The sequence below is a fragment of the Oncorhynchus mykiss genome, chromosome 1 (genome assembly GCF_057628025.1).
Source record: "Oncorhynchus mykiss isolate SJ-2025 chromosome 1, ASM5762802v1, whole genome shotgun sequence".
Taxonomy (NCBI): domain Eukaryota; kingdom Metazoa; phylum Chordata; class Actinopteri; order Salmoniformes; family Salmonidae; genus Oncorhynchus; species Oncorhynchus mykiss.
Genome location: NC_143022.1, coordinates 68512143 through 68524608, shown reverse-complemented (window position 1 = coordinate 68524608; position 12466 = coordinate 68512143). Strand labels below are relative to the sequence as shown.

Here is a 12466-nt window from a genome sequence, read left to right as displayed (position 1 = left end):
GGAAAAGCGTCGCAGTAGCTTTTGGAAAAAGAAGAACCTCAAGACAAAGCAGCTAACGTTATTAGTGGGATGCCCTGTTGAGAGCTACATCCCAAAGGGTTCGTTCTGATTGTACAGAGATTGTGACAGCCGGTTTAATGGTGTCCCTTGAGAAGCCCAGAACAAGATTTATCACAGGAGAGGTGCAGTATTATCATAAGGAGACGTATACTTGGAGTACAGTGGAGGAATGGACGGGGAAAAAGAGAGGCAGAGGAGGTCTAAGAGAGAGAGGGAGGAAGAGAGAGTGAGCTTGAGTCGGTAAAAAATGGTGGGGGAAAAAGGTAGATGTTTGTTAAAGAGGAATGGTAGAAAGTGTAAGCTGAGTGAGATGAAGACAGGAGGAGAAATGGAAGTGAATGAGGTTTAAGTATCGGACGTGGTAGGTGTGAGGAAGTTCTCGAGCCCGAGGCTTTTACCGAGGGTCAGGATAAAGATGAGTCAGTGACAGTAGGAGTGAGGTTTTTGGAAAAAGTGGACCCTTGGCTTTTGGCTGATCCATTTGTGGTTTCAGGGTGGGTGAAAACAGAGTTGGGTGCTGTGGAATCGCTGAGGGTAACCAGAAGTGGTCTTGTAATAATTGTTTGTGTTTCTGCTGGTCAGAGGAAGAAGGCGCTCTGCGTTAAACGAATGCGGGCAAGAAATGTGAATTGTTTTGCGCTCAAGAAAATGGTGCCATTGAAAGAAGTGATTACTGGGGTAGCGGTAAATGTAGAAGTTGACCAACTGAAGGGGAAGATTCCCTGTGTTTGTTTTGCTCGTTGTTTGGTGTGGAGCAGACAGGATGGCGTGAGTGGTGAAACAGAAGAGTCATTGTCTGTTCTTTTGAGTTTTGATGTTCTTAGGATATGTAAGTTATCCTGTACGAGCTTTTGTGCCGAATACATTACATTGTTACAGGTGTCAAGCTTATGGGCACGTGGCAGCAGTGTGTAGGAGGGAGGTTCCTAGATGTGAGAAGTGTGCAGAAGGGCATGAGACAAAGGAATGTGTAGCATTGGGGAAAGTAGTTGTATGTGTTAATTGTAGAGGTGCCCGTGTGGCTGGTGATCAGAAATGTTCTGTGTGAGAGAGGCAGGTTGAGGTTTCCACGGTTAGAGTAGTGCAGAAGTTGTCATATGCTGAGGCAGTGAATTTAAAAATAATAATACTTGTACCTTTTATGTAGGCAAGTCAGTTAAGAACAAATTCTTATTTAGAATGACAGCCTACCGAAAGGCCTCCTGCGGGGACGGGGGCCTGGGAATAAAAATAAATAAATACAATATAAATATAGGTCAAAACACACACAACATAAAGAGAGACCTAAGACTGCAACTTAGCAAGGCAGCAACACATGAAAACACAGCACTGTAGCAACACTACATTCAAATTTTTTTAACCTTTATTTAACTAGGCAAGTCAGTTAAGAACAAATTCTTATTTTCAATGACGGCCTAGTGCCTGTTCAGGGGCAGAACGACGGATTTGTACCTTGTCAGCTCAGGGGTTAGAACTTGCAACTAGTCCAACGCTCTAACCACTAGGCTATGCTGCCGCCCCATAACAACAATATGGTAGCAGCACAAAACATGGTACAAACATTATTAGGTATAGACAACAGTACATCACACAAAGCAGACACAACTGTCAGTAAGAGTGTCCATGATTAAGTCTTTGAATGAAGAGATTGAGATAAAACTGTCCAGTTTATTGACGAAAGTAGAGGAAGATGGGTCAAGGGGGAGGGATACCGAGAGGAGTGGTGTGAGAAGTAGATCTGTACCAGTACAGAGGGATAAACCAACAAGTGATAGATGTTTCAAGAAGATCGGATTTTTAGCATTTATAGCAATGGTTATCAACTGTACTGCAGGGATGGAACGTAGATCGCAGAAAATTGAGGTTGTGGTGGCAGCAGCAGAGAGATATTTGGGTGTGCGAGACTTGACATCAGAATAGTTACAGGGTGTGTTGAGTGGTGGTGTCCCTTCCTTTCAGGTTGTTGCCCTGTGGTAGGTCTACGTAGATTTAAATAGTGGAGTAGGATGGTGTTATTTTCTATTATTTAAATGTTTTTGAGAGTGTGTTGTTAGATGGTAGGGTAAATTGTATAATGGAGTTGTACTCCAGGCTAGTAGGTGGCGGTAATGCAACATCTATTGGATGCCAACCGCCGTTAAAACTCATTAAAGAAGAAGATGTCCGCGTGTCAGATACATTTTTACTTGGTCTTGACTCGGTATCGGACAGTGAGGACTCCTAACTTCTTCCTGAGACCAGCGGAGTAAAAAACTCAATCATCAGCTTCCATTCAGTCAGCACATAAAAGAGCTTCACCACAACAAATATATACACTCCTTTCTTGAAACATTCATATGTTATGGCCTATTGAAACCTGGGATTCCTACTTTACTCGTAACATTACTGTCCTTTACTTTCATTGAAAAATATCCTCTTTGTCCGAATTTCCTTGACTCGCTGGTAGGGAAGAGTGGGGGTTAGTTGCGTGCTTACTAATAGTAAACGGGGAAATTGTAGCTCTTTATATCTATTATAGACATGTATGTGCAGTGGCGAACCTATTGGACATCGGCCTTCAGCGTGTGATGCTAAAAGGACACCAACTGTAAAAACCAGTGCACTCTTGTAGTGAGGACTGGCCACCCCTCAGAGCCTGGTTCCTCTCTAGGTTCCGGCCTTTCTAAGGAGTTTTTCCTTGCCACCGTGCTTCTACATCTACATTGCTTGCTGCTTAGGGTATTAGGCTGGGTCGCCGTATGGCACTTTGTGACATCGGCTGATGTAAAAAGGGCTTTATAAATGTGATTGATTGATGTAGGAAAGTGCACTTTTTATAAAACAAAGGAAGTGGAGGCTATACACAGGTATACACCCTATACCCACTTTTTGTCAGTGGGGATTGCTATACTCGCTTCTTAATCCCTTCTGTTGCGTATCAAAGTAGTGTAGTGGAGGCATACAACTTATTAATTATGTAGTATAACTAGGGTTGGAAACTTTATGGTAAATCTACAGTTTTTTCAGAGATTTTCCAAGGGAAGTTAAGCCCTGGAATTTGAGGAATTTAGCTTAACAGTGAACCTTTTTTGTGGGATACACAAATGGCAATTCTAGGTTTTGTGGCATATTTTGGTTCAACTATCCCCAATTCAACAGAATTGCAAATGCAAAGTGCATTCTTCCATCACATGAGCAGTGCATTCTTCCATAACATGTACAGCTGATTCTCAAGATCTTGCACACTAATGAGATGCTATTGAGCCCACACTACTACACTGTCTGAGCCAAGGACTACATGCTTTCTGGTAAGTTTTGATTACAATACTGGGTGGGGTGAATATATTTTATATGACAATATTTTTTGTTAACTAGTAAATAGTAGCCTACAGCAAAGTGTGTTTAATGTCTAACTTGTTAACAGTTTCTGCTAGTTAGTTTTTGCTACCATGTTGGTTTTAGCTTGCTTGAGCCTGCTAACCGAGGAGTGTTAATTCACCTGTTTCCAAACATGTTTCATTTAAAAAAAAATCTATCTTACAAATGAGTTGATTAATCTAACTGCTTAACTATTTATTTGTACATGGAATTGTATTTCATTTTGTTTTACAAAATGGTTTCTAATCTTTACAGGAAAATTCCACGGGCATTATCTGATGTGTGGAGACATTTCACTGCAATTAATGTAGAAGGAAATGCTGTGCACCTTTGCAAATACTGCACCAAATCGTATGTGAAGAATGCAAAGACGCAGAATCATCTGGCCAAGTGCATAAAGTTCCCTCAGCGCTCACAACAAGCAACCTCTGACAAAAGTCCCTCTACTTCTATTAGAGGTGAAAATGATGAATCAGACACCTTATCGATAGCAACAGCTTATGGTCCTCCTGGAATCAGGAGTTTTTTTTACTCAATGGAGGAACGTAGTCAGAGAAATGCTGAAAAATGTCTTGCTCGAGCTGTGTATGCAACTGGTTCACCTCTGATGCTCACAGGCAATGTGTATTGGAAGAGATTTCTGAATGTTCTTCTCCCAGCATACACCCCTCCAACCAGTCATGCTTTATCTACTCATTTGCAGGATGCAGAGTTCAATAGAGTTCAAGTGAAGGTCAAGCAAATCATAGCGAAAGCAGACTGTATTGGAATCATCTCTGGTGAGTGGTCGAATGTTTCGTGAGCAAGGAAGAATTAACTACATCATCTCCACCCCTCAACCAGTACTCTACAAGAGCACAGACACAAGGGACAACAGACACACCAGTCTCTACATTGCAGATGAGCTGAAGGCAGTCATCAATTACCTTGGACAGAGAAGGTATTTGCACTGGTGACAGACAATGTTGCGAACATGAAGGCTGCTTGGTCTAAAGTGGAGGAGTCCTACCCTCACATCACACCCATTGGCTGTGCTGCTCATGCCTTGAATCTGCTCCTCAAGGACATCATGCAACTGAAAACAATGGATACACTCTACAATAGAGCCAAGGAAATGGTTAGGTTTGTGAAGGGTCATCAAGTTATAGCAGCAATCTACCTCACCAAGCAAAGTGAGAAGAATAAGAGCACCACATTGAAGCTGACCAGCAGCACCTGTTGGGATTGTGTTGTCAGCATGTTTGACAGTCTCCTGGAGGGGAAGGAGTCTCTCCAAGAAATGGCCATATCACAGTCTGCCCCATCAAAAGGATCCTCCTGGATGATGTATTTTGGGAGAGAATGGTAAGCAGCCTGAAACTCCTGAAACCTATAGCAGTAGCCATTGCACAGATTGAGGGAGACAATGCCAACCTGTCTGATGTTCAGACTTACACGCCGCAGTATACATGTTGGACCCCAAGTATGCTGGCAAGATCATCCTGTCTGGTGCAGAGATCAACAAGGCCTATGGTATCATCACTACCGTGTCTCGCCACCTTGGCCTGAATGAGGACAAGGTTCTTGGCAGTCTGGCGAAGTACACTTCCAAGCAAGGGCTTTGGGATGGCGATGCAATATGGCAGTCATGCCAACATACAGTGCCTTGCGAAAGTATTCGGCCCCCTTGAACTTTGCGACCTTTTGCCACATTTCAGGCTTCAAACATAAAGATATAAAACTGTATTTTTTTGTGAAGAATCAACAACAAGTGGGACACAATCATGAAGTGGAACGACATTTATTGGATATTTCAAACTTTTTTAACAAATCAAAAACTGAAAAATTGGGCGTGCAAAATTATTCAGCCCCTTTACTTTCAGTGCAGCAAACTCTCTCCAGAAGTCCAGTGAGGATCTCTGAATGATCCAATGTTGACCTAAATGACTAATGATGATAAATACAATCCACCTGTGTGTAATCAAGTCTCCGTATAAATGCACCTGCACTGTGATAGTCTCAGAGGTCCGTTAAAAGCGCAGAGAGCATCATGAAGAACAAGGAACACACCAGGCAGGTCCGAGATACTGTTGTGAAGAAGTTTAAAGCCGGATTTGGATACAAAAAGATTTCCCAAGCTTTAAACATCCCAAGGAGCACTGTGCAAGCGATAATATTGAAATGGAAGGAGTATCAGACCACTCCAAATCTACCAAGACCTGGCCGTCCCTCTAAACTTTCAGCTCATACAAGGAGAAGACTGATCAGAGATGCAGCCAAGAGGCCCATGATCACTCTGGATGAACTGCAGAGATCTACAGCTGAGGTGGGAGACTCTGTCCATAGGACAACAATCAGTCGTATATTTCACAAATCTGGCCTTTATGGAAGAGTGGCAAGAAGAAAGCCATTTCTTAAAGATATCCATAAAAAATGTTGTTTAAAGTTTGCCACAAGCCACCTGGGAGACACAACAAACATGTGGAAGAAGGTGCTCTGGTCAGATGAAACCAAAATTGAACTTTTTGGCAACAATGCAAAACGTTATGTTTGGCGTAAAAGCAACACAGCTGAACACACCATCCCCACTGTCAAACATGGTGGTGGCAGCATCATGGTTTGGGCCTGCTTTTCTTCAGCAGGGACAGGGAAGATGGTTAAAATTGATGGGAAGATGGATGGAGCCAAATACAGAACCATTCTGGAAGAAAACCTGATGGAGTCTGCAAAAGACCTGAGACTGGGACGGAGATTTGTCTTCCAACAAGACAATGATCCAAAACATAAAGCAAAATCTACAATGGAATGGTTCAAAAATAAACATATCCAGGTGTTAGAATGGCCAAGTCAAAGTCCAGACCTGAATCCAATCGAGAATCTGTGGAAAGAACTGAAAACTGCTGTTCACAAATGCTCTCCATCCAACCTCACTGAGCTTGAGCTGTTTTGCAAGGAGGAATGAGAACAAATTTCAGTCTCTCGATGTGCAAAACTGATAGAGACATACCCCAAGCGACTTACAGCTGTAATCGCAGCAAAAGGTGGCGCTACAAAGTATTTAACTTAAGGGGGCTGAATAATTTTGCACGCCCAATTTTTCAGTTTTTGTTTTGTTAAAAAAGTTTGAAATATCCAATAAATGTCGTTCCACTTCATGGTTGTGTCCCACTTGTTGTTGATTCTTCACAAAAAATACAATTTTATATCTTTATGTTTGAAGCCTGAAATGTGGCAAAAGGTCGCAAAGTTCAAGGGGGCCGAATACTTTCGCAAGGCACTGTATCTCATCAGCCACCTGGTGGAAGGGACTTTGTGGATCTGAGGCTCTTTCCCTTGTTGCCTTCATCATCCTCCAAATCCCACCAACATCAGCCCGCTCAGAGCGCAACTGGTCCTTGTTTGGGAACACACACACCAAAGCACGCAACAGGCTGACCAATACAAGGTTGAAAAAGTGGTGGCCATCCGGGCTAATTTGAGGCTTTTTGAGCGTGACAAGGAGCCATCCTCAACAAGGTTGGAAAGTGACAGTGAAGATGAGGCCTCAGAGTCCGTTGTTTAAGAGGTGTACATTGAGGAGGTCCAGGGAGAAGACATAGAAGCCTGAGAGGGAGACAACCAAAGCTTTAGTTTCTAGACTATCATATTGCAGATGTATGTTGAAAACATTTTTGAGAGTTGCGATGGATCATTGGGGATCATTCAATATTCTCTTTCTTTTGTTGTTCAGTGAAATCATCCCATGTGAAGAGTCAACTCATTTAATTAAAGATCAATTCATAAATAAATAATAATTTGTTTTGCTCAATTGAATTAAAAGGGCAATTACACCCTCCCAGACATTTATTATTGTTGTTCTCCCCCAGACGGTCTGCTGATGTGGTTTAAGCATTGTTGTGGACTTAGAACTTAACATTTTAGTATATTTTTTCAAGTGTGATTTTGAGAGTGGAAATCTGACAAATCTAAAGGAAAACAGCATTTTTCACACAGGGTGCCATTCCTTCACACAGGACCCACTTCTCCAGGCACCACTACACCACTGTATAGGGCCGATGGAAAGACAGCAGTCCATTAACTCTGACATAATAAGCCGTGCATGGAGTTGTATGGCTCGTGCATGGAGTTGTATGGCTCGTGCATGGAGTTGTATGGCTCGTGCATGGAGTTGTATGGCTTGTGTAGCCCTTTATACTTATACCCATATACAACTTGAAAATGGCAGATTTGGGCTCTGATAAACACAGTGGCTGTACAGTAACCTGCTATACATGACACCAGTGCTCTGACTGCGCTTCACAGCGCTGGATGGGTTTTGACTGGCAGCTGTTCTGAACTTGAGCACCTCGCGCGTCAAGAAGTTGCCACCATCCCTCCCGCTAATTGGGCAACTTTTGCACGTTTCTTTGTCTGAGTGAGGAAAATGCTGTAAATTAAGAGGACTCTATATATTTTAAAAGATGAGACATTGAGGATCAATAAATACCGATTTGAAGTCATGCAAGCAAGCCTAACACCTGTGAGTCCAAATGTGCACTTCACATTTCCATATCATAAAACTAATGTTATATACAGTGTCAACGTTTATAATCACCATGTGTGATGTAGAGTTACAAGATGACATGGCGTCATAGGCTCATTCTGTTCAGAACAACGCAGGGTATGTTTGTCTATTGGCGAAGGACATTTGCTGAATGCAGTCACAACTTCATTCTATATGCACCAAAATGTTGATCTGTTTCCCTGAATTGCATTGTGAAAGCTTAACACTTTGACATTGTTTTTTTTAATAAATTGACAATAAGAACAGGCTTTTTGGAGAGGTGTGTGACCACTTGGAGACACCAGTTAGTCCTCTCACTGAGAACCCTTGTAATTATTTTGTCTTTTGTTGCACCTACCCCACATTTTCCAGGAATATCCTTATCGTGTTACTGAATGTATCCAGATTATTTTCTGATTTCTTTTATCAACAAATGCAACGAAGGGTACAGTAAAATTGTCAAATGAACAAAATCAAAAGTGTAATTTTTGGATTCGGTCTCGTGTCAGGTGAACTGTTGTGTTCTCAACTTTTGGTCAAATAATTTTCCTATAATCTCCAAACTGTTCCTTTTCAATTGCTACCATGTTTATGCATATGCTTTTCATATGTCTTCTGTAAGAAGCATCTCAATTTTGCCCTTTGCATATCGGCCAATTCCCATGAGTGTAAAGGGTTAACTTTGCAATCGATGGTTTTTGTTTGGCATACTTTTAAAGTGAAAAATCTGAGTCTCAGCCTCATTATGCCACCATGGAATTCCCTGCCTGTAATTACAGTTCTATTCTCTGCCTGATGCTATATCTGTGCATTGAGAGAAAGCTGTGGGTTGTCATTTGTGGACGGCCTTGGGCTCTGAAGAATCCTTCCTAAGAAGATGTGTGTGTGTGTGTGTGTGTGTGTGTGTGCTTGTCTGCCTGCCCCTTTGTGTGCATGTGCGTGTGTCCATTTGTATGTGTGTGCAGGGCTGACCCTAAGCGAGATTTGGTTGGGGGGCCCCCACCTAGTGGGCAAAACATTTAAGTGGCCCCCCTCTTGACAAAGTTTTAGCTTAAATTTCCTGCAATTCTTCATATTTTGTCATAGGGCATGGATAACATTTTGCACTTTTAAAGCAAGTTTTCTGAACTTCTACATATGTAGAATGTATAACTCATGTCATGCAATTATACTCTCTATATACTTTGCCATGGCGCGGAGAGATAAATTAGCAGTTTTACATCCAATTTCCTGCACATTTTGCAGAGGGGGGGGGAGAAATTGTTGAAGTTTTAAAGCTAATTTCCTGAAATTTTGCCATAACTTATGCCATATTAATGTGATATCGGAGGTCAGGGCCCCTGAGCACGTGCCCGGTCTGTAAATCTGCCATGATTACTTTTAGATAGCTGGCTAGATTCATTTATCTATCTAAAAATGAGTTGAAACCCTGACTGAGTAAAAATAAGTAACAAAAAAAAGGATGTCGCTTATGCCCTGTGTGTGTGTATGGTGCCGTATTGAAAAGGGGAAAGGGTTTAGTTGCACAACTCAATGCATTCAACCGAAATGTATCTTCCACATTTAACCCAACCCCTCTGCAGGTTTCATGTGTGTTTTTGATCTGAACACACCCTTTGGTCCAGCTGGCACAACACTGGCCACAGTTAGGGTAGTGTGTGTGTACAATTGTGTACAGTCTGCCCCTGCTGTGAATAGGCTCCAGGCCTTCCTTCCCTCAGCCGGAGTTGGAAGACAGAGCGGACCCGACTGGTTCAGACAGGATTTGCTGTGTACCACTGCCTTCACTGACTGCCCTTTTTAAAATATTTCACTAGGCTTTTAGGTCTACTGAAATATCCATAAAACAACGTCCTTGGTTCTTGCTCCCTATGTACACACACACACACTCACACACACACGCGCACACACACACACACACAGAAAACCCATACATTACAGTTTTGATCCACATGGCGAGTCTTCCAAACGTATTATTCTCCTGCAATGGAAACTCTGAGTGTGTGTGTGTGTGTGTGTGTGTGTGTGTGTGTGTGTGTGTAAGGGCATAGCATCAGCTAACCTCTGGGTCCGGCTGGGCTGGGTCCATTTCCCAGTTACTAGAACTAAAGGGAAACACATTGCTGAGTAGAACCAGTGCCAGAGCAATGAGAGTCCAACAGCAACTCTGGAGCCAGCTCTCCAGTCTATACAGGCTCCACTATAGCCTCACCATGATGTCATGATCACAGAATACTGGACTGTGTGTGTGTGTTTTGGATAGAATGCCGCTGCTGTAATGGGACTTTGTTGCGGCACATTCTAAGGCCGTGTTTGTCAGAGGGCTGGGGATTCTTCGTGTGCCTCCTCAGAAGACATTGGTTTCTCTGCCACTTCCGCCACTTTGAGCTGAGGCATTTGACAGGAATGCTACTCATAAGTTCTTCCACATTCCCCGTTCCCACAAAGCTGTGTCTGTGTGCGCGTCAGTGCGTTCTTTCCTTTGTGTGTGTGTGTGTGTGTGTATGTATGCGTGCCCGTGCGTGCCCGTGCGTGGGTGTTTCCACTGTAATTGTGACCAAGTGGCGTGCGAAGTGCACTAGATCTGTTAGGCGTCTCGTTGCAGTGTAAACAGTGGTGTTCTCTGGTATTAATGGCGCTCTCTGTGTCTCTGTGGTTTAACACGAGCCTGGCAGCTTTCTAAGAGTCCTCTCTGGTCAGGGCACACAAAGGACCGGCTGTAACCATGAGACTTGTCACCCGTACACTTTCACGTCCAACCAGACTTCCGTGTAACACACTGTAGCCGTAACCAAGAGGGGCAGTACAACAGGAGTCAAGTCTCACATAAGTAGGCAAAGAGTTAGTCTTTACTATACAGGTTTAGTGATGACATAGATGCATTTTTGTTATTAGTAAAAAAAAAATTTAATCGAATACAAAATATATTTGACAATGGATGCTCAAGGCAAGAGCATTTGGAGAATGTAACGGTTCCCTCTTCCATTTAGGAACATAAATCAGGAAGTGTTATCAGTAATGACACTCACTATGTCTAATATGCACCACCTCCCATTCTTTATTTGGATGTAGTTGTTGCATTTGGGCTTGAGCGGAGGTTGATATTTCTCCTCTAAGACTGCAGAAACATTGTGTTAATGTGCTAGACCAAGAGGGGAATGAAAGGTCTCGTTCACATCATTCAGTGCAAGTGAGGGGAGTGGGACTGAGGATGTAGTCAGGGACTGTGTATGTAAACATGGAACATAAACATGTCGTCCATCATTCTCCCCCTTACAGATTCAGCAGCTGGAGACGCAGGTGGTAGAGGCAGACAAACGTGCCTTCAAAGCTCACCAGCAGGTAAATGAGGTGTGTGTGTGTGTGTGTGTGTGTGTGTGTGTGTGTGTGTGTGTGTGTGTATGTGTTACATGTACAGGTAAATGCCAAAATAAAGGCAACACCAACAAAGTGTCTTCATAGGGTGTTGGGTCACCACTAGTTAGAACAGCTTCAATGCACCTTGGCATAGATTCTACACATGTCTGGAACTCTACTGGAGGGATGCAACACCATTCTTGCCTGAGAAATTCCATCATTTGGTGTTTTGATGGTGGTGGAAACTGTCTTCTCAGCCACCACTCCAGAACCTCCCATAAGTGTTCAGTTGGGTTGAGATCCGGTGACTGAGACATGGCATATGGTTTACATGTTTTCATGCTCGTCAAACCCTTCAGTGACCACTCGTGCCCTGTGGATGGGGGCTTTTTCATCCTATGGGGCCATAGCCATGGTAGCCAAAATAATGGCCTGCCCACCATTTTTATACATGACCCTAAGCATGATGGGATGTTAATTGCTTAATTAACTCAGGAGCCACACCTGTCCTTTTGACATACTTTGACATACACCTCATTTACTCAGGTGTTTCCTTTATTTGGGAAGTTACCTGTATATTTCTTGAGCTCATTCTATTATGTGTGATGTGTGCGTATGCATACTCTTTGTAACAGTGTGTGTGTGTCTCTCTCAGGTGCAGTGGATGGAGGAGAAGGCGAAGGCTCCAGACGGTCAGTCAGGTGACTCTGAGGTGCGGTTGTTCAAACGCTGTCAGGACCTACAGTCTCTCCTACAGGAGAAGGATGATGTCATCACCCTGCTGGAGACACAGCTGGAGGAGCAGGTAAACAGTTGTCCCTAGACTTTCTCCCTTAATGGTTAAGTTTAGGATTGTGGGAGGGTAAGCTGATCCTAGAACAGTGTTTGTGACTACAGCTGGAGGAGTAGGTAAAGAGCTGCCACTAGACAGTGATCTAAGGTCAGTTTTGTTCTTTCCCCCCGTAATGGTTAAGGTTAGGATTGTGGGGAGGGTATGCTGATCCTAGATCAGTGTTGATATCTGTCTCTCTCCCTTACCAGAAACAGATCCGAGCCCAGGATGCTAAGACTGTGGAGGAGAAAGCAGCAAAGATCAAAGAGTGGGTGATGCTGAAGCTGTGTGAGGTACAGTACATCAAGTGTATGTCCTCACAAGGATAACAAAACAAG

The 12466-nt window shown here is 43.1% G+C and overlaps 1 protein-coding gene across 6 annotated transcripts in view; it reads left to right on the top strand.

Moving 5' to 3' along the window:
- plekhh2 (pleckstrin homology domain containing, family H (with MyTH4 domain) member 2) overlaps positions 1–12466 on the top strand; it is a 68609-nt gene that overhangs the window by 26763 nt on the left and 29380 nt on the right. For all 6 annotated transcript variants that reach the window (XR_016496615.1, XR_016496614.1, XM_021608248.3 and 3 more), the window contains exons 3-5: positions 11219–11281; positions 11952–12101; positions 12338–12421. Coding sequence is in view for 4 of the 6 variants with exons in the window: in XM_021608248.3 (XP_021463923.3) it covers positions 11219–11281; positions 11952–12101; positions 12338–12421 (297 nt within the window). In the remaining 2 variants the exon portion in view is untranslated. The remainder of the gene's footprint in view (positions 1–11218; positions 11282–11951; positions 12102–12337; positions 12422–12466) is intronic.